This window comes from Equus quagga, chromosome 13 (assembly GCF_021613505.1).
Source record: "Equus quagga isolate Etosha38 chromosome 13, UCLA_HA_Equagga_1.0, whole genome shotgun sequence".
NCBI lineage: Eukaryota > Metazoa > Chordata > Mammalia > Perissodactyla > Equidae > Equus > Equus quagga.
The window spans coordinates 3993463-4011593 of NC_060279.1; the positions used below are offsets into that span (position 1 = coordinate 3993463).

General features: G+C 38.6%; 1 protein-coding gene across 4 annotated transcripts in view; it reads left to right on the plus strand.

Annotated features, from left to right (window-relative positions):
• Positions 1–18131, plus strand: part of POU2F1 (POU class 2 homeobox 1) — a 173161-nt gene that overhangs the window by 76565 nt on the left and 78465 nt on the right. For 3 of the 4 annotated variants that reach the window (XM_046682567.1, XM_046682568.1, XM_046682569.1), the window contains exon 2: positions 13395–13460. In XM_046682567.1, the coding sequence (XP_046538523.1) occupies positions 13395–13460 (66 nt within the window). Of the gene's footprint in view, positions 1–1050; positions 1079–13394; positions 13461–18131 lie in introns of those variants that run through there. The other variant, XM_046682570.1, reaches the window with a different exon arrangement.

Genomic DNA, 18131 nt, shown 5'->3' on the forward strand with positions numbered 1-18131 from the left:
AAATTTTCTCTTCTCCCTGTTTATTTATATCAGCATCGACTCATGAATTCCTATGAGTAATGGTTATAATTCATTATTATTTTTATTTATTTTGTCCAAATTGTCCAAAATGTGGCCAATGGGAGACCCTTTAAGCTGGCTTTTGTGTCTTTTTCACATATTCCTACAATTTTTAAAAGTACTCTACTAGTAATTTCTTCACCAAAATAGTAAAAGGAAGGAAATAAAAAATAAAGTATAAAGTTTCAGCAAAGAAACAGCAAGCCTCAGTAAAGAAATAGAAAATATAAAGAACTAAATGGATATTTTAGAACTGAAAACTAAAGTAACTGAAATAAAAAACTCACTGGATGGGCTCCCAGCAGAATGGAGGTGTTCTAGTAAACTGGAAGACAGAACACTAGAAATTAGCCAGTCTGAACAAGAAGGAGAAGATGGGACAAGTAAATGAACAGAGCCTCAGGGACCTCTGGGACTACAGCAAAAGGAGAAAGAGGAGAGGAGAAAGAGGGTGGGGCTCAAAAGGACTCGAAGAAATAATGGGCAAGAACTTCCCAAACATGGCAGAAGATGGAAACTTACAGATTCAAGAAGCTGAGCAAATGCCAAACAAGATAAATTCAAAGAAATCTGAAAGACGGATCATAATAAAATTTCTGTAAACTAAAGACAAAAGAAAAATCTTGAAAATAGTGAAAGAGAATTGAAACCTTTACCTATGGGGAAAAACACTTCCAATGATAGTGGATTTCTCATCAGAAACTGTGGCGGCCAGGAGGCAGTGGCATAACATTTTTCAAGTACAGAAAGAGCTCAAAAAATCCCAAATTCTGTATCCAGTAAAAATATCCTTTGGGAATGAAGGGAAATCAGGAGATTCTTAGATGAAGAAAAACAAAGGGAATACATCTCCAGCAGACCTGCCCTAAAAGAATGAAATACTTAGTTTTAAATCCAACAGAACACGTTCTGGACTTGTATGCTGAAAACTTCCACATGCTGATGGGAGAAGCCAAAGAAGATAGAGAGAAATGGAGACATGCTGTGTTCATGGATTAGAACGCTCAATGTCGGAAAGGTCAGTTCTCCACAAATCGATAGACAGGTTTGATGCATTTCCTCTCCGAATCCCCACACGATTTTTAATAGACAAGATTTTTCTAAAGTTAATATGAGAATACACAGGAACTTAGAATAGCTAGCAAAATTTTGAAAAAGACAAAGTGGGAAGCCTCATTCTGTCTGATATCAGACTTACGTAGTGCAGGAGTCAAGCCCGAGGGTGTTGGAGGGGGACTGACACACTCCTCAGGGGAACAGAATGGAAGCCGAGAAAGAGATCCAAACGAGTCCAGCCCACTGGTTTGTGGCTGAGGCACGAAAGCAATTCAGGGAGCAAGGAGTCTTTTTGACACATGATTTTTTTTTTTAAAAAACCCTTAACCCAAACCTTACCCTAGGAAAAATACATAGAAGAAAATCTTCAGGATGTAGGGCTTTGTGAACAGCTGTTAAGTATGACACTGAAAGTACAGTCCATAAAAAAAAATTGATAAATTGGACTTTAGCAAAATTAAAAAGTTTTGCTGTTTACAAAACTCTGTTAAGAGGATGAAAAGACACTCTCCACACTGAGAGAAAACATTTGCAAAGCACGTATCTGATGAAGGACTCTTATTTACAGTCTGTAAAGAACTCTCAAAACTCAGCCCTTGAAAAACAAACAATCCTTTAGAAAATAGAGATTTTTGAATTTTTAGAAAAATATAAAAGAAAGGAGTAGATTTGGCACTGAAGAGAATATATAGACGGCAAATAGTAAAAAAATACTCAATATTACTCGCTATTGGGGAAATGCAAACTAAGTCCAACATGAGACCTCACTACACACGTGTTAGAACAGCTAGAGTAGAAAGTAACGACAGTACCAAATGCTGCTGTCAGTTTGGAGAAACCAAATCTCTCATGTGTGTTTGTGGGAATGTAAAACGGTATAGCCATTCTGGAAAATACTCAGAAATTTATTTAAAATCTAAACATAAACTTACCACATGACCTAGCAGTCTCACTACTGTGCTTTTATCCCAGAGAAACAAAATTATGTCCACATAAGAATATGTACATAAATTTGCTTTCTATTTTATAGATGAGGGTCCTTTGTCAGATAGGTGCTTTGCAAATATTTTGTCCCAGTGTGGAGCATGTTATCCTATGTGCATCCCACACATGAATGTTTATAGCAGCTTTATTTGTAATAACCCTGAACTGGAAACAACCAAAAGGTCCCTCAATAGTGAATGGCTAACAGACTATGGTACGTCCATACCATGGAATACTGTTCATCAATAAAAAGGAACAAACTATTGGTACAAACAACAACTTGGTTGGATCTTAGGGGCATTATGCTGAGTAAAAAATGCCAACCTCAAATGGTCATATACTATGAGTCCATTTGTAGAGCATTCTCAAAATGGCAAAATTGTCAAAATGGATGATGGGGGGCCCGCCCCATGGCCTAGTAGTTAAGTTCTGTGCACCTCTGCTTTGGCAGCTCAGGTTCAGTTCCTGGGCACAGGACCTACACCACTCATCAGCAGCCATGCTATGGCGGTGACCCACATACAAAATAGAGGAAGATTGGCACAGATGTTAGCTCAGGGCAAATCTTCCTCAAGCAGAAAAAAAAAGAAAAAGAAGATGACAGATTAGTGGTTGTCAAAGGTTAAGAATAGCTGGAGGGAGATAAGTGCATATGCCTATAATGGGATAGCAGGAGGGAATTATTTGTGATGAAATAGTTCTGTATTTTGATTGTAGTGGTGGTTACATGAATCTACACATGTGACAGTAAAAACGGCATAGAACTATACATGCACTTTATACCAAGGTCAGTTTCCTGGATTTGGAAGAGTATTGTAGTTATGTAAGATGTTACCAGTGAGGGAAACTGGTGATGGGGAAAAGGGACCTGTCTTTACAAATGCCTATGAGTTTCTATGTCAAAATAGAAAGTTAAAAACAAAAGAGAGAGCAGGATATTATCATTGCTATGGGATTTCAGAGGAAAACAGCGAGGGGAATGAAGGAGGATCTGAGGTCGTAACTTTTGAACCTATCTATGAAACAGCAGACTTTTCACAAGTTGATAGAGAGAGGAAGGGTATTTTAGATAGATTGAGAGTTAGTAAATGTTTGTGGAGTGAATGCCACTGTACTATTTAACATTATTAAGAAATATTAATAATATCCGATTAGTCAGAAGAACATTTTAATTAGTTGAGTGGAAGAATGTGTCTTTAAGTTTTGTATCTCACATAGAACTTTGGGATGCTTGTTTCCCTTGAATTGTCACACAAATTCATGAAGCCTGAGAGTAAGAGAGAAGACACAAATTACCAATATCAGAAATGAAACAGAATAGTTCAGAGGATGGATGGGAATGATCAAAGCAGCATGTGGTTTTAAGTAAAACAAAGACCGTTTTTCATGCTTTTAAGAAATGGAATCAGAGAAAAAGATCACATTCCAGTTGTTGAAGTAAGAGAACTCCAAGATTAGCCAAGCGTGCCAAGACAGATTACAGGCCTGTGGTAAAGCCCTGTAACCCCTATTCTTTTACTCCATGGAATTTTCACACTTTGTAGTTACATATTTGGGTGATTGCTTAATATTTCTCTCAACCATTCAAATGTAAGCATTCTGTGGCTCAGCATCATATCCCCAATTCCTACCCCAGTGCCTGTCTGCACTTAGTAAATACTTATTGGATGTGATAATGCATGAAATAGTGACTTAGCAAAACTCTTTAAACTAGAATGAATAAAAGACAGCTATGGAAGTAAAGATTGATGATAAGATAGCTAGACAGACGGGTTTAGTGTAATAGTAAAACTTTCATGGAGTTATACAAGATTTAAGCTTTTACAACAGAAATTCAGAATTGGATTTTGTGATGATGGTATGTTTACTAAAAGATGCTGAAGTGTCAGATTGAGCAGTGGCTGAGCTATGTACAGGCCTGTAGAAATGTAAGATAGTGCAGTTTAAGGAAGACACCAGAAGCATGTGCCATTTAACACCAGCTGCTTTCTGGTCCTGTAGCTTTCTCTATGCACCAACACTTAACTGATTAGATTAATTGACTTCTCGAGGATTCCTGCTTGAAACACGCTGTCTGATGACTTACAGCGTGCTGAATGCTCGCTCCTTAGTGCGTCTGTGTGTGTCTGCTTCTACCAGTGGAGTTGTGTGGTTATCAAGAGTCATTTATTTGTTTGTGCTCTCAAGCTGTTCATGCTGGTTGTACGACTTATTTTAATTACACCATTTAGGTAATTATTATATAAACCAAGGAAAAGAAAAGAAAGAGTGATATTTCTGTGATCATTTAAGTTGAATGCTTTGAAAAGATTTGATAAAGAGTAATTACTGAAAAATGCTGTTGAATTAGACTTAAACAAGAGAGCTATAAAATATTAGGGATAAATTGTTCTAAAGAAAAAAGAAGTATTCTGCACTCACATTGCTTCATGTGTCTTTGAAAAGTTCTTGCCTTACTTTTAAAGCAGTTTTTCAATCTGTGGGTCATGAAGTCAATTTAGTAGGTTGAAATCAGGAATCAAAAAGAAAGAAATATGTTAGAACATAGAGTGCATTACACCTAGGAAGGAGCGTTGTTCATGACACTTCCCTTTCTTTTTTATGTTCATTCCATACATGTATATCCAATGTAAAATGTGAAAAGCTTGAAAAACAAAGCTGAAGAATTGAAACTGGAAATACTAGAGTATGTATTAGGGCTATGATTTATCCAAGAAAGAAGAGGAAACTGAAATTAGTGGGTCCAACTGAAAGGAAAGGCTTTGGTCCAACAACAAAAGATTGGTGAATGAATGTATGTTTACGTTAAAATGAGCTGTTTAAGGTATGTATATAATGGTTTTATGATATTAAGTTGACCTTTTTGATGGACCAGCCAACTACAGATCTCAGTGTCATGGGATAAGAGTTTCGGCATATTTTATTTTACTTGTTTTCCTCTCATGCTTCCTTGTTTTGTCCTCCTCACCCCCCTTTCTCTGCTACTTAATAGCTATGTGACCTAAGAGTCATTCTTCAGACCCCGGTTTACTTTTTATGAAATAAGAGTATTCTTCAGATCTCTTGTTATTTGGCAGTGCTTAGTAGCCAAAATGACTAAGTAAGTTCTTTCGTGGTTATTTGCGCATCTAGACTTTTAGTAAATGATAGACATTCCATTTTAAAAAATAAAATTTTAGAGCCCTAAAATCCCCGCTTTGCATATCTACACGTGTGCACGTGACATATAGTGCTCAAGAACAGCGGCACTGCCAGTGCCCATCACTTCATCCCGAGTCTGAGAAGTGTCCGCATCCTGGAATGTTGCTTTGCAGTGGGACGTTACGGAATTATTTTAGGCTGTCTGTGGGCGATAGGTTTTTGGATGAGTTTTTTGTACACTTTACAATTCTCGAGATGCTGAGTATTTTTATTACTGAGCATTTTCTAAAGCAATGCTATTAAGTGTTTTCTGTAAAGAAGCTAGTGGGACACTAAAGTAGGAGTAGGTTTTGAGAAGAGGAGACGATGAAAAGGCTGTTGGTGTGCGACTGAGGTTGCCTAGGGGTGAAGCCGGTGGAGCTGTTAGATGAGAATCCCGCCCTGAGACAGAAAGGACGTGCCGGGGAGCAGCTGGTCGTCAGCCATGGCCGCCCACTGCACTGTGTGCAGTCAGTCCAGGAGGGTATGTACAAAAAGCTGTCCAGATGGAGTGGGGCCAGGTTGGAAGTCGAGGATCTAGGTGGGTAGAGGACAGGCCACCTCAGCGTGCTCACATTCAAAAGGGATGTTTTAAAAAGCTAGTTTGTAATTCAGTTGTCCTTTTCCTTCCTTGCATTTCTAATGAGACCTACACTAGCCCATAGGATCATGAGTGAAAAATTATTCTAATACGGATAGTGTTAGCCATGAATTCTGGGTCCTGGAAGAGTATTTCTTCCCCTGTTTTAGAGAAATGGCTCAGTTTTAGGCATAATTTTGAAGTATGTGAATTGTAACTTTGCCCTTTCAGCTTCTTCTTGTACTTCCATACCTTACTATTTCCTGTTTTTTTCTACCTTGTGTGGGCCCTGTGCCCCGACTCCTATCCCCCAATCCAACTCTTCTAAACAACATTTATGAGTATTTACTGTCCACGTTCCCAGTAGAAATGACCATTACCTCACAAACCCAGATGTTAAAGGACAGCAATTAAATTGTATTAATTCATGCTGAAGTGTGAATGACTGACTACCCCACAAACCCCCAAGAAATGGTTTTCTTTTTTAAAAAGGGTGTTCTTTGGGTTACGTTTTAATCTGATATTTCAGACAGAGGACCAAACAAAGTGAACGTTTGAGACTTTGTGGGAAAAGCTGTCTGTCTGTTCCCTTCTTGTAGATCTCACTGTGCCATGGTTGAGGGGGTCACAGTGGCCATCCCTCCCCCAGGCCATCGGTACAGGCCTAGACAGCCACCTAATATTTAAACCTGCACTCTAGAATGTGCCAAGTGCCTGGATCAAGAGTTGCAGAAAGGGAGTTTTCTTGCCCTTCCATTGTGGCAGAGTCAGCTGCCTGGGTGCTTCCTGTGAGCCCTGGACAGCTGCCGCTCCTCTCAGGACAGCCCTCTTCTTCTGTCTCTCTCCCTCTTCCTGGAGGGAAGATGGTGAATTTTGTAGTTGGCGGGGGATAGTAGCCTATGTGAGTTGGTGAGCTATAGGCCCCCTGCTGTGCGGGGTCCTGTAGGACTCTCTGGGCCTAGGGTTGGGGGGGTAGTTATTACACTGCCAAGGTCCTGCCCCTGCAAGGTACCTTCCAGCAAACACTCCTTAGTTGGCAGTGATTGTATGGCTGTAGCTCCAGGACATCCTGAGCTGATGTATGAAAGACTGGATTGGCGTAAGAAAGGTAGTTTAGAGGTGCTGCTGCATATGGTACGAAAAGGTGCATGGTGAGTTGCAGAGATACTCCATAGTAAGTGCAGGCAGTAAATGTAAAATTTTGTGAAGGCTTAAGAGGAGGGAAAGGAACACTATTGATACCTACTGTATTCTGTCACATTCATCATTGCTTCTCATCTTTTCCCACCAAGTATAACTCATATAGTCGACACGTTCTACCTTAAAGACCCTGTGGTGTAGCCATTAGGTTGGTGCACTCAGCTTCGGAGACCTGGGGTTCACAGGTTCGGATCCGGGGCGCAGACCTATGCACCACTTATCAAGCTACGCTGTGGCGGGCATCCCACATATAAAGTAGAAGAAGATGGGCACGGATGTTAGCTCAGGGCCAGTCTTCCTCAGCAAAAAGAGGAAGATTGGCGGCGGATGTTACCTCAGGACTAATCTTCCTCAAAAAAAAAAAAAAAACACCTCGTTTTAATTTTGTATTGTCTTCTATGATAATATTCTTACTTGTTTTCATACAAAGTGTTGTGATTATTATTGAATAAAATTGATGCTCTTGCAAGATGTACCCTGTTTATCCTGTGTCTTGGTGTGTGCCCTGGCACAACTGCCTCGTGCTCCAGGCCATGATTTAGTGTGAGAAGCACATGCACATTTATCCTCACAGCAACCTGTTGAAAAAGATATTATCATTTCACAGATGAGAAAATTAAGGTGCATAGAGGGAAGGAAGTTAAACAAATCTCACAAGTACTAACTGGCAGTGTTATATTTCTCCTCCAAACCCTCTCCTCAAATGCATTTTGTGATTCTTTAAAACAGAGAAGAACTAGCAATTTAAATCGAGTGCTGATCTAAAAGTTCAGAAAGGTTTTTCGTTCTGTTCCTAGCTAAGTTATTGACTTGCAAGGAAATCTTTTTAAAGGTCCCTTATAAAAATGTCTTTCATTTCCTCATAGGCATGTTGAGTTTAATTTCAACCTTAATGTTGGGGAAAGGTACATATTTTTAAAAATTGGACCCTTTGGTATGCCTGAAGACTAGTTCTAAATAAAAGCAGTTGTTATGGGTCACACCCGTGAGAACCCTCCTCCCATCTTGCACACCTTCTATGTATCAGTACACACATAACTTTTTTTTTTTTTTGAGGAAGATTAGCCCTGAGCTAACTACTGCCAGTCCTCCTCTTTTTGCTGAGGAAGCCTGGCCCTGAGCTAACATCGTGCCCATCTTCCTCTACTTTGTATGTGGGACGCCTGCCACAGCATGGCATGCCAAGCAGTGCCATGTCCGCACCCGAGATCCGAACCTGCGAACCCCGGGTCACCGAGAAGCAGAACGTGCGAACTTAACCACTGTGCCACCAGGCCGGCCCCCACATGTGACTTTTAAGCACAAAATCTTTGTCACCAGTTATTGGTCTCCTCACTACACTGAAAACAAGCCATTTTAGTCTGCTGCTTTGTTCAATTCCCTAAATAATGTATAATAGCCAAGGGCTTAGATTTTTATGTCAGCAAAATGTGGTTTTAAGTCCTGACTCCAAATTATTAGTGCAACATTGGGTGAAGTGCTTTAGCTCTCTGTGCCTCAGTTTCCTTATTTTTATTTTTTAAAAGATTTTATTTTTCCTTTTTCTCCCCAAAGCCCCCCAGTACGTAGTTGTGTGTTTTTAGTTGTGGGTCCTTGTGCTCTATGGGACGCCGCCTCAGCATGGCTTGGTGAGCAGTGCCATGTCCGCGCCCAGGATTCGAACTGGCGAAATCCTGGGCTGCTGAAGTGGAGTGCGCGAACTTAACCACTCGGCCATGGGGCCAGCCCCAGTTTCCTTATTTTTAAAAAGGGAGAAATGATGCTTACTTCATGGAGTTTTTATAAATCTTCTCCTGAATTGTCAGTGATGATTAGAATGTCTTATTATAATGCCTAAAAAGTTGTGGGTTGATGTTTTACCTTGTAGATTCACTTTAAATTGGATGAACATATTGTTCAGTAAGGATTTTATATATATAGTCCTATCTGTTAGGTGAAATTTAGTTGAAAATACTAAATCAGTCCACAGTTTGCGTGGCCTATTTTTTGACAGTTGATATTGTGAGTAACAAACTTTCTCCTCCTTTGGGTTGATTTTTATGGGTGAAGGATACTGCATAATATGTGGCATTCAACTAATCTACTCTGTTAATTTGGTAGGATAAAGAGATTTGTAAATAATGAATTTGCATACTCTCGCAGATAATTTTATAGACCCTGTACTGCTTCTGGGTTTATCCTGTAGCCTTGTTGTACAGTAGGACTTTCCTCTGACAAAGTATTTAATATTTGGAAAATTCCCTATCAGTAGGCTAGCACCATCTTGACAGCCCTGTTTTCTGCTTCTACCTTGCTAATTGTTTCCTCGGGATTATTTGGATTGTGTAGAAAGCTTTTTGCAAATCCTCTTATTACTGAAGTCATTGTTGCCAGCAGGAATAAGATTAAAGGTGCTTAAGTCTGTAGAGTTGTTTCTAATTTGTACGTGTCATTTCAGTGGCATTTTAACAGAACTCTTCTCCTGTCCCTCCCTTCTCCCCCGGTACTATCTCAAGTTAGGTCCAAGAAGCCAGGCCATTGGAAGAAATCTCATTTTATCCTCCTAATTATTATGCTGGCACTCAGGAGATAATTTTTCCCTTCATGCACTGCCAATTAATATGCAAATCGACTGATAAATATTTATGCAATGATTTAAATTATGCAGGGAGTGCTTTCAGTGTATTCTGTAAATGAATTGTTCGTGGACTTCAAAGTGCTGGCTGCTGTGCTAACGAGGAGAGATTTGCATAAGGCCCTAATCACGCGCATACTGATTAAGCTTCATTATGGAAACTGCCAGCTGCAATCTTTGTTTCTATTTTATTACAAAAAGGGGAACTTTTCATGCTTCAGTTGCCTTGACAATGTCAGTCCTAGCTGGTAGGAGAGACTAAAACTCCTCTGAGCAACTGAAGTTTCCTTATTCAGTTGAAGATTGCTATGGTGTAACTGAAGTTGTATTTTCCCTCTCCCCCTAATCCACTTTCCACCTCCCACCCTTGTTCTCTTAAGAACGTAGTGTAGATTTGTTAGAAATAGTACCTTCTTTCCCCCACCCCAAACCGCTACCTGTTTCTTCCTTGCTTTGGACTGTCTGAACCTCTAGAAGATTTCACAGCAATGCTGGACTGCAGTGACTATGTTCTAGGTGGGTACCAGCACAGTTGTTTCTTATAAGCTTTAATATGGAAATAGCGTGTGTGGGGTTGACTATGCATAAATGCTTAATCGCACATGCAACCAGCTCAGGGGAGGGGGAGAGGTGGATTGAGCAGGGAAGGAGGCAAGCATTTGCAAAGCACAAGCATACTTAAATTTGCAGTAGGGCCCTCCCTTCCACTAGCTCTTCTGGTTCAGAGGGTATTTTCAGTAAATAGTGTGGATTTAGAATTCAACTTGAATGGAGGACGTTTTTGCTTTTTGGATATTTCTATTGAGATCATTTCATGTAGTTCTAAAGACACTCAATCTGCAACAGGGTCTAAAGTGTACCTGAATAATATGTACATATTAATAAAAATGTTTTGCATACCTAATGTGAATGTCTTACTTATATAAAAACCAAAAGTGCTTAGTGAAAAATAAGGTGGAGCCAGAGTGCAGAATTGTTTCCATTAATACTAAAGCAGATGGTAATTCAGTGGTTACTGCAATAGGACTGTTGAACAATTTCCAGATCTTAGAAACTCTTAACTGTTTTCAAGTTTTGGCTTATCTTAGCCTTTTTTATTTTTAAAAATCAACTTCTTTTCTTCAGAAAACAATTTTAAGTGCTGGAAAGCCTACTTTTAGGTTTTTCCCTATAGAACAACAAGCCTGGGAGGGGAATGTCTGGCTTGAATATATAAACTGTCTTTGATGACTAAGATTTAAAATAGATTGAGGCACTTCAATTTTAGAGGTATGATGGCTCATGGTGGCCATGTTTTGTGTTGAGTTTTGTCTGTGTGCAAAATTGTTGAAACCCCTAGGTTTCTCTGGTGCTCTGGAAAGTCAGATGATATGATCTCCAGGACTTTGATACCTTGTGTCTAAAATCTTTGCAAATTATTTTTTTTCCTGGATATCATTTTTCCCTCTTGAAAAATTGAGGCTGCCCCATCATCTTCACAGTGGCCAATGGTAGTTTCTGCAAATGTTTGAATTCTTAGGCAGAAGTCCTGGCCTAAACCCAAGGTAGTAGTAGTATCTGTACAGCATGGTAAAACCACGATTAAAAGGAGGAATGGCTAAAACAGCAAACTAATGTCAAGATTCAGTCCAAGAGCAGCTCGACTGTGTATTAGACTTGTTATCCAGTCAGCTCGATGTGCCCAGAGAGAAGACACTTCAAATATCAAAAAAGAATTACTTGTATTTTGTCTTTGCATTTATTATATTTGGAATGCAAGAAAGAAAAGGAAAATAGCTTTTTGAAATGTTTTTAACATTATATTTTAGAGTTAGAAATTATGTCTCCATTATTTTCAGTTAACAGTAAATATTATTTAGTTCCCATAGTTGTACAGTTAATCAGGATTTTATTGTTTTATTTTTTATATATTTTTTTGTGGAGTAATTTTGTTAAATGTCTTGGAAGCTCTTGACAATTCAGTAGAAAATCCTTAGAAGATTCACATAGAATACTTGTGACATAATCTTTATAGTTATGGAAATTAGGATATGAATTGTACAAGGTCAGGCTCATGACTTGTTAAGAATTATGCCTGCTTCTTTGTTTTTATGTTATGTGGAAAAACTGTTACCCTTTTTATGAATGTTAACTGGTTCATCATTTTTCCCACTTTTAAATTCATTCTGAAAGAAGCATTGAACATGTGTATGCTTAATGGTGTATTCGATTACCTTTGCTGTGATCTTTGTTGACTTCCATGAGATTTTACTTAAGTCATTCAGAAAGCTCGTTCTCACTAAGTTGCACACCTGTTCCTTTCAAACCATGGTGTGCTTACTGGTTTAAGTTTTTCTGGACAGTGGGGGAGGAAGTTGTAGAACTGCCCTCATTTATGACCACAGACGTACGGATCTGAACCCTTGAACATCTGAAGAACAGACCAGAGATGTGATAGAGCCGCTAAGCCCATGCGGCAAGCATCTGTCCCAAAACTGTGTTAGAAAAGTACGCACAGCTTCCAGGCTGGAAAGGAAGTTTATGGAAGAAGGGCTCCTGATTCTTGCCTATCGCTTATGAGTACAGATAATGCCACTATGGGCAACATGATTGAGACTTCTGATGATTGTTTCAATTTCCTAGTTAAATGTTTAAGCAGATGATAAAATATGCTCTTCAGTCAAAAGATCAAATATAATTTAAATATTTATTCTCTACTAATAATTATAGTTAAATGGTTTTCACGCTGGTGAGGGAAAAGGCAGAACTTGCTTGATAGAAAACTTGTTTGATTATAAATATGCTAAGTTTGCGTTTACAATACAAGTAGAATAAGATATATATTAAATGTACGTTTAGCTTTTATCCTTTTGAAGAGGCAGAAGGAAAGCAGAGTTGTTCTTCTCTCTTACATAATCTTCTGGGATACCTAATATTAATTGATGAAAACTTTGTACCATGAAAACTTCATTAAACAGATAGCCCTAAAAGAAGTGAACCCACATCAGGTTCATTTGGGATAGCAAGGTAGTATAATTTTTAAGTGAGTGTGATTGTGATTCAGTTTTGGAATTATTAGATCTATCCATTATGCCTCGTGGTACAGTTTCTTCTACTGGTTTATGATTGAAGTGTGAATTTGACATATTCTCACTTTCACACATATTTAGTGTGTTTGCAAGGGTGAGGAGTCAATAATGGAGATATTTTTCTCAGACATGTTTTCTGTTTATTCTGTTAGGTTGGGTTACTGTCCAGTCTATTGTCAAGGTTACTGATGGATTGTTAGGTTATAATTAGCAAATGAATACCTTTGCTTATGGAAACAAAACTTTATTTGGGAATAAGGTGTTCTACTTTGTGAGGTGGTTCCGCCTTAGCTTTGTTTCTTTAACATATTTTATGCTTCATGGTACAAAGCATTTACTTTTTTTTTTACGTATCAGACTCTCTATTATAGTTATTTTCAGGTTAGAGTTCTGTTATCTTTCTAGAGGAATCTTAAAGTCCCTTAGAAAGACAGTCTATTTGCGGATCATGGCACAGTTAAGGGAACCCTGAATTTCTTCCAGATAAACTCTCATTACAGTTTCCAATGTCTTGCCATTGACACTGTCTCTCCTTGTGCTGAAGGACTGTAACATGAGTCAATATTTTTAACCCTTTCCTTTGCCACGATTTTGCCTCCCTAACCGCATCCCCAATTTTTAAAAAACCTTATTCACCTTTGATTTATTGCAGACTCAAGAATGAACAGTCCGTCAGAAACCAGTAAACCATCTATGGACAGTGAAGATGGCAGCAGAGGTAGGAGATCCAGCTTTTGAATTAGATCTAATGGAACCAAAAGAAGAAACTTCCCATTTAACTGTGACTCATATTTGGGACATAAAGACCAATTTGAGTATTGAGTCGTCAAATAGAATTTAGTATTTGCAGGAACTGGCATCATATTTGCTTAAGATTAACTTCTGCTGATTGTTTCATCTTTTTGCTGCTGTCTATCAGAGAAACTACAAAGCAGTTGAGAGAATAGTCCTTTGCATGAGATAGTTCTGGGTATGAATTAGGGATTTGGCCACTTACTAGCTGTGTGACTTTAGGCAGTTTCCCCAATCTCTTTAAGACTTAATTTATTCACCTGTAAAATGGGGGTGATATGTTTCATAGATCACTATGACTGTTAAAGGAAACGTGTTAAACACAGTGCCAGCTACACAGTAACCATTCAGTAAAAAGTAGTTCTTGTTACAAGTGTTACTCAAAACAGTGAATCTTATCCACCCCATCACATTCAATATAAATTATATTGGAGTCATGATAGTGTCAGTAGATAGTTAAAAACACACACTTATTTCTAATACATCTTTTTATTTGGTGATTTTTTAAAAAATTTACACGATTAAACCCTGATTATCAGGAGAAAATTAATATCATGTAAATGAGAAAACTGAGGCCTTGAGAGAGAAAGGTAAGTCCGTAAGGATAGATTATCTCTACAGCTCATACACTTAATTCAGTACCTTGCTCAGAAGACATGTGACTATGTCTTTATCATCTGCCAGAGATGGTACAGGGACTTCCCCAGTTTCTGGTAAAGGCATAAATTAAAATACTTAACCATGTAAAAAGGGAATTAAGGGCAAGGATAAAGAGAAAGCAGTAGTTTCTAAGGTAGACTTGGTTTTCAGTTGTAGGGAGGGTTGCCTCTTTGACCCCATTTTAAAAATGCCGACTATGGGCCATGGTAAGAATGAGAGTCAGCCTTGGAAACTGCCTTTGTTTTCCACCCCTCCTGACCACACCACTTTTTGATTTGAAGTGGATGGGTTGAACCAGTAGGGCAGCTTCCTGCCTACGTATTTTTCACTCTAAACTCTTCTATACCTGGAGATACTTGTTAATCTTTTAATCTCTAAAGTATACCTGCCTCTTTATGTGAAACTGAGCTGTGGGCTCCCTGTTGTATTTAAAATGTCTCTCAAATTACTCCAACTGAGGCCGGCCAGGCAGACTGCTGTGGTACCCCCAGAGAGGGGGAAGGGCAGCATTCCCTTCTGTCTGAATGGTCGGCCACAATCTCCTTTCTGTTGTTTCTCTGTTCCCTGTTCGGGCCCTGACTTGCATGGTTTTGTTCAGGTCCCTCTCCCAGTGCTTTGGCCACCTACCATGGGTATGGGACTTGTTTGCAGAGAGACTGGGCAGTCGATCCCGTGAAGATGCCAGGCAAGAGTGCAGGACACCGTGCCTGCAGGACAGCTTCAGAGAAGAGGCGTGTCTCTCTAAGGGAATAGACACAGACTCACAGAGGGATTGGAAATCAGACTCCTTGGGAATCCACCACTAAGTTAGAAGTTTTAGTAGCTACCCTTTATTGAGCGCCTACATTTAATAAAATCCCTAGGACGTGTTTTTAAAAATCTTAAGCACTGTATGTATCACCTGATTTTAATTTGAGTTCTTATGACAACCCTGCAAATTAGATACTATTATCTCAAGGAATAGGAAATTGAGACACAAAACCAGCCAGGAAATAAAGGCAGGATCAGAATTTACACCCTACATGCGGTTTCTCCCATAAAGTGCGGTAAAATAAAACTGAAAATTTAAGCAATGCTTTGTGTATGTTCAGGTCTAAAACCGTTTACAGAGCTATGTAAGAGCAATTCCAGCTGCATCACCTCCCGAAACAGTCTGATGAGTTTCTTGCCCTGTTTTCGTATGGAATGCATGGCAAACTCGTTCCCACCATAGTATCATGGTGAGCAGTATCATTTTAGATATTTTACTGTGTAATGTCTTTAAAACTCCAATTTTGTGGCTAAGAACTGGTACTTTCTTAGATTTCTTCCATCACCAGCAATACAAGTTGATTTTCTCTTTTCCCTAAAAATAGAGAAAAATTTTTATTTCTTTTTTCGCAAGAAGACTGCTAATACAGTAATGCATAGAAGCCTGTCAGATATGCGATGATCAGCTGTCCCGACTCTGGAGCAAGGCGCTCACTTCCTGGGTGTCAACTGCAGTGTCTCTTGCCTCTGTAGTGTTACCAGTGACTCATGTCATGGACCTTTACATTCACTTGAGGATTTCTGAAGCCTTGAATGTCAATTTCTTAAGTGTTAAAGGTCTGTCACTATGCTCTTAGCACCTCCCACTGATGTCAGTTTGTTAGCTTAGAAATATAAAAATATATTGAGTTCTACTTTGCATATTAAATTATCGTGTTTTATATATTAGATATAAAATTACAGTTTATTGAGATAATTACATGCATACAAAGTGATTTTTATTTAAAAATATAACAAATCTGCAGATTGTTTAAATGTAAAAAATATATGCGTTCTTAGTTTTTACTAGTTTATGAATTACAAGTAAAATTTTCAGTGGAAAGAGCCCTTAATGTTAGAATAAACAAAATTGAAGTCTCACATTTTCTGGATTTGGAATACTTTGGTGTAGATTACTGAAATTTTAAACATTTCAGGAAAAAATAATTTGATTTGTGACATTTTAAGAAGAATGAAATGATAAGATTGTGTTGATATGTTACTTCTTTGCCTTTCTCCTGCCAGAGTGACTTACTTAAGTTGAGCAGCTAAATTTGACAATGCACTTTCGTCAACCCTTCACAGGAAATCTATAGTTTATGTTTGTTCATTTATTCAGTAAGTGCCTGTCCTATATGTAAAATATAGTACTTGGTGTCATTAAAAGATGCTTGTGCAAACAGATGAGATACCCTCAGTCTTAGGGGAGTTAGCAGTCCATTAAGAGATAAGAGCAATACACAGATAACAGGTTCCGGATAGCTCATGGTCATTCAAGAGGAGGTATAGAAAAGTGCCTTAGTGATAGTTCTTGAGGAAATTTGAGTATGCTTGTAGGCCAGGTGGAAGGAACCACTGGAGAGAAAGAGACTGAAGAAAGGAAAAAGAATTGACGGAACCAAGGTAAGGGAGAGGGGCCAGGATCAGAAGTACAGAATGGAGGATTAACTTTGAAAATGGGAAAAGGTATATCCCTTTTTCTAAAATTGGGGAAAAGAAGGTCAGATTAAACAATGACAGAAAATTGAGGTAGAAAGGAGAAGGAAAATAAGGAATAATTCACATTAGATTGCTTCATTTTTCCCATTTCTTATTTAAGTAGTTGAGGTGGTCATCTGAGAGGAAGGCAGGGGTAACAGTAATAATAAGGGCAGCACTTACCGGTTGTTGAACTCTTACAGTATGTGCACAGCTAGCCACTTTATTATATGCTTTATGTCGTAATTATGAAAGTACTCCTGTAAGGTAAATAGTGTTATGCCTATTTTACAGATAAGAGGACTAAATTCATAACTGTTTAGTAATTTGTGATGGCAAAGACCATGAGCCTTTCATTATCTCACACTGCCTCAAAGATGAATGAAATGGATTTGGTACTTTGAGTAGAGTGAATGAGTTTTGACATAGTTACCTTTAAGAAATTGATTAAAATAAATAAATAAGGATTAATGAGCTTTTTGAGGGTCAGGCTCAGATTAAAGAAAACAAATGTGTGGCTTGTCTAGCCAGAGGGGTTATATGACCTTTCCGTAGCCTAGCTCAAGAAGTCCAGCATCACGAGTGAGAAAAATGGAAGATGAGACAATTTTGCCAAAATATCTTCTCAACAAAATAACCATCTAGATAAGAGGGAGTGGTAATGATAGTTCTTGTAACATAGTTTTTGCACAAGGATGCTTTCCCCAGGGGAAGCAATAATTCTCCATTTCTTCCTCCTCCTAGCCCTTGGTAACCTCTAATCTATTTTCTTTCTCTATGAATTTGCCTATTCTAGATACTCTTTGTAAGTAGAATCCTACAATATTTTTCCTTTTGTGTCTGACTTATTTCACTTAGCATATTTTCAGGGTTCGTCTGTGTTATAGTATGTATAGCTGAATAATATTCGATTGTATGGATATGCCATTTTGTTTATACATTCATCTGTTGATGGACACTTGGGTTGTTTCCACCTTTTAGCTATTGTGAATAAAAGTACAATGAACATTGGTGCACAAGATCTTGGAGTCTCTGTTTTCAGTTCTTTAGGGTATGTAACTAATGGTGAATTGCTGGATAAAACAGCACAAATTTATTATCTTATAGCTCTGGAGGTCAGAAGTCCTAAAATTAGGGTGTTGGAAGGGCTGTTTCCCTTCTGGAGGCTCTGTGGAGAATCCATTTCCTTTCCTTTTCTAGCTTCTGTAGGCCACCTGCATTTCTTGGTTTATGGCTTCTTCCTCCATCTTCAAAGCCAGAAGTATCATAGCTTCAAGTTTGTCTATTTGTCTCTCTTTCTCTCTGACCGCTGCTTCCATCATCGCATCTTCTCTGACTCTCCTGCTTCCCTATTTCTCTTAGAAGAACCATTGTGATTCTTGGTCCACTCAGATAATCGAGGATAACCTTCCCATCTCGAGACCCTTGACTTCATCAGATCTGCAGATGG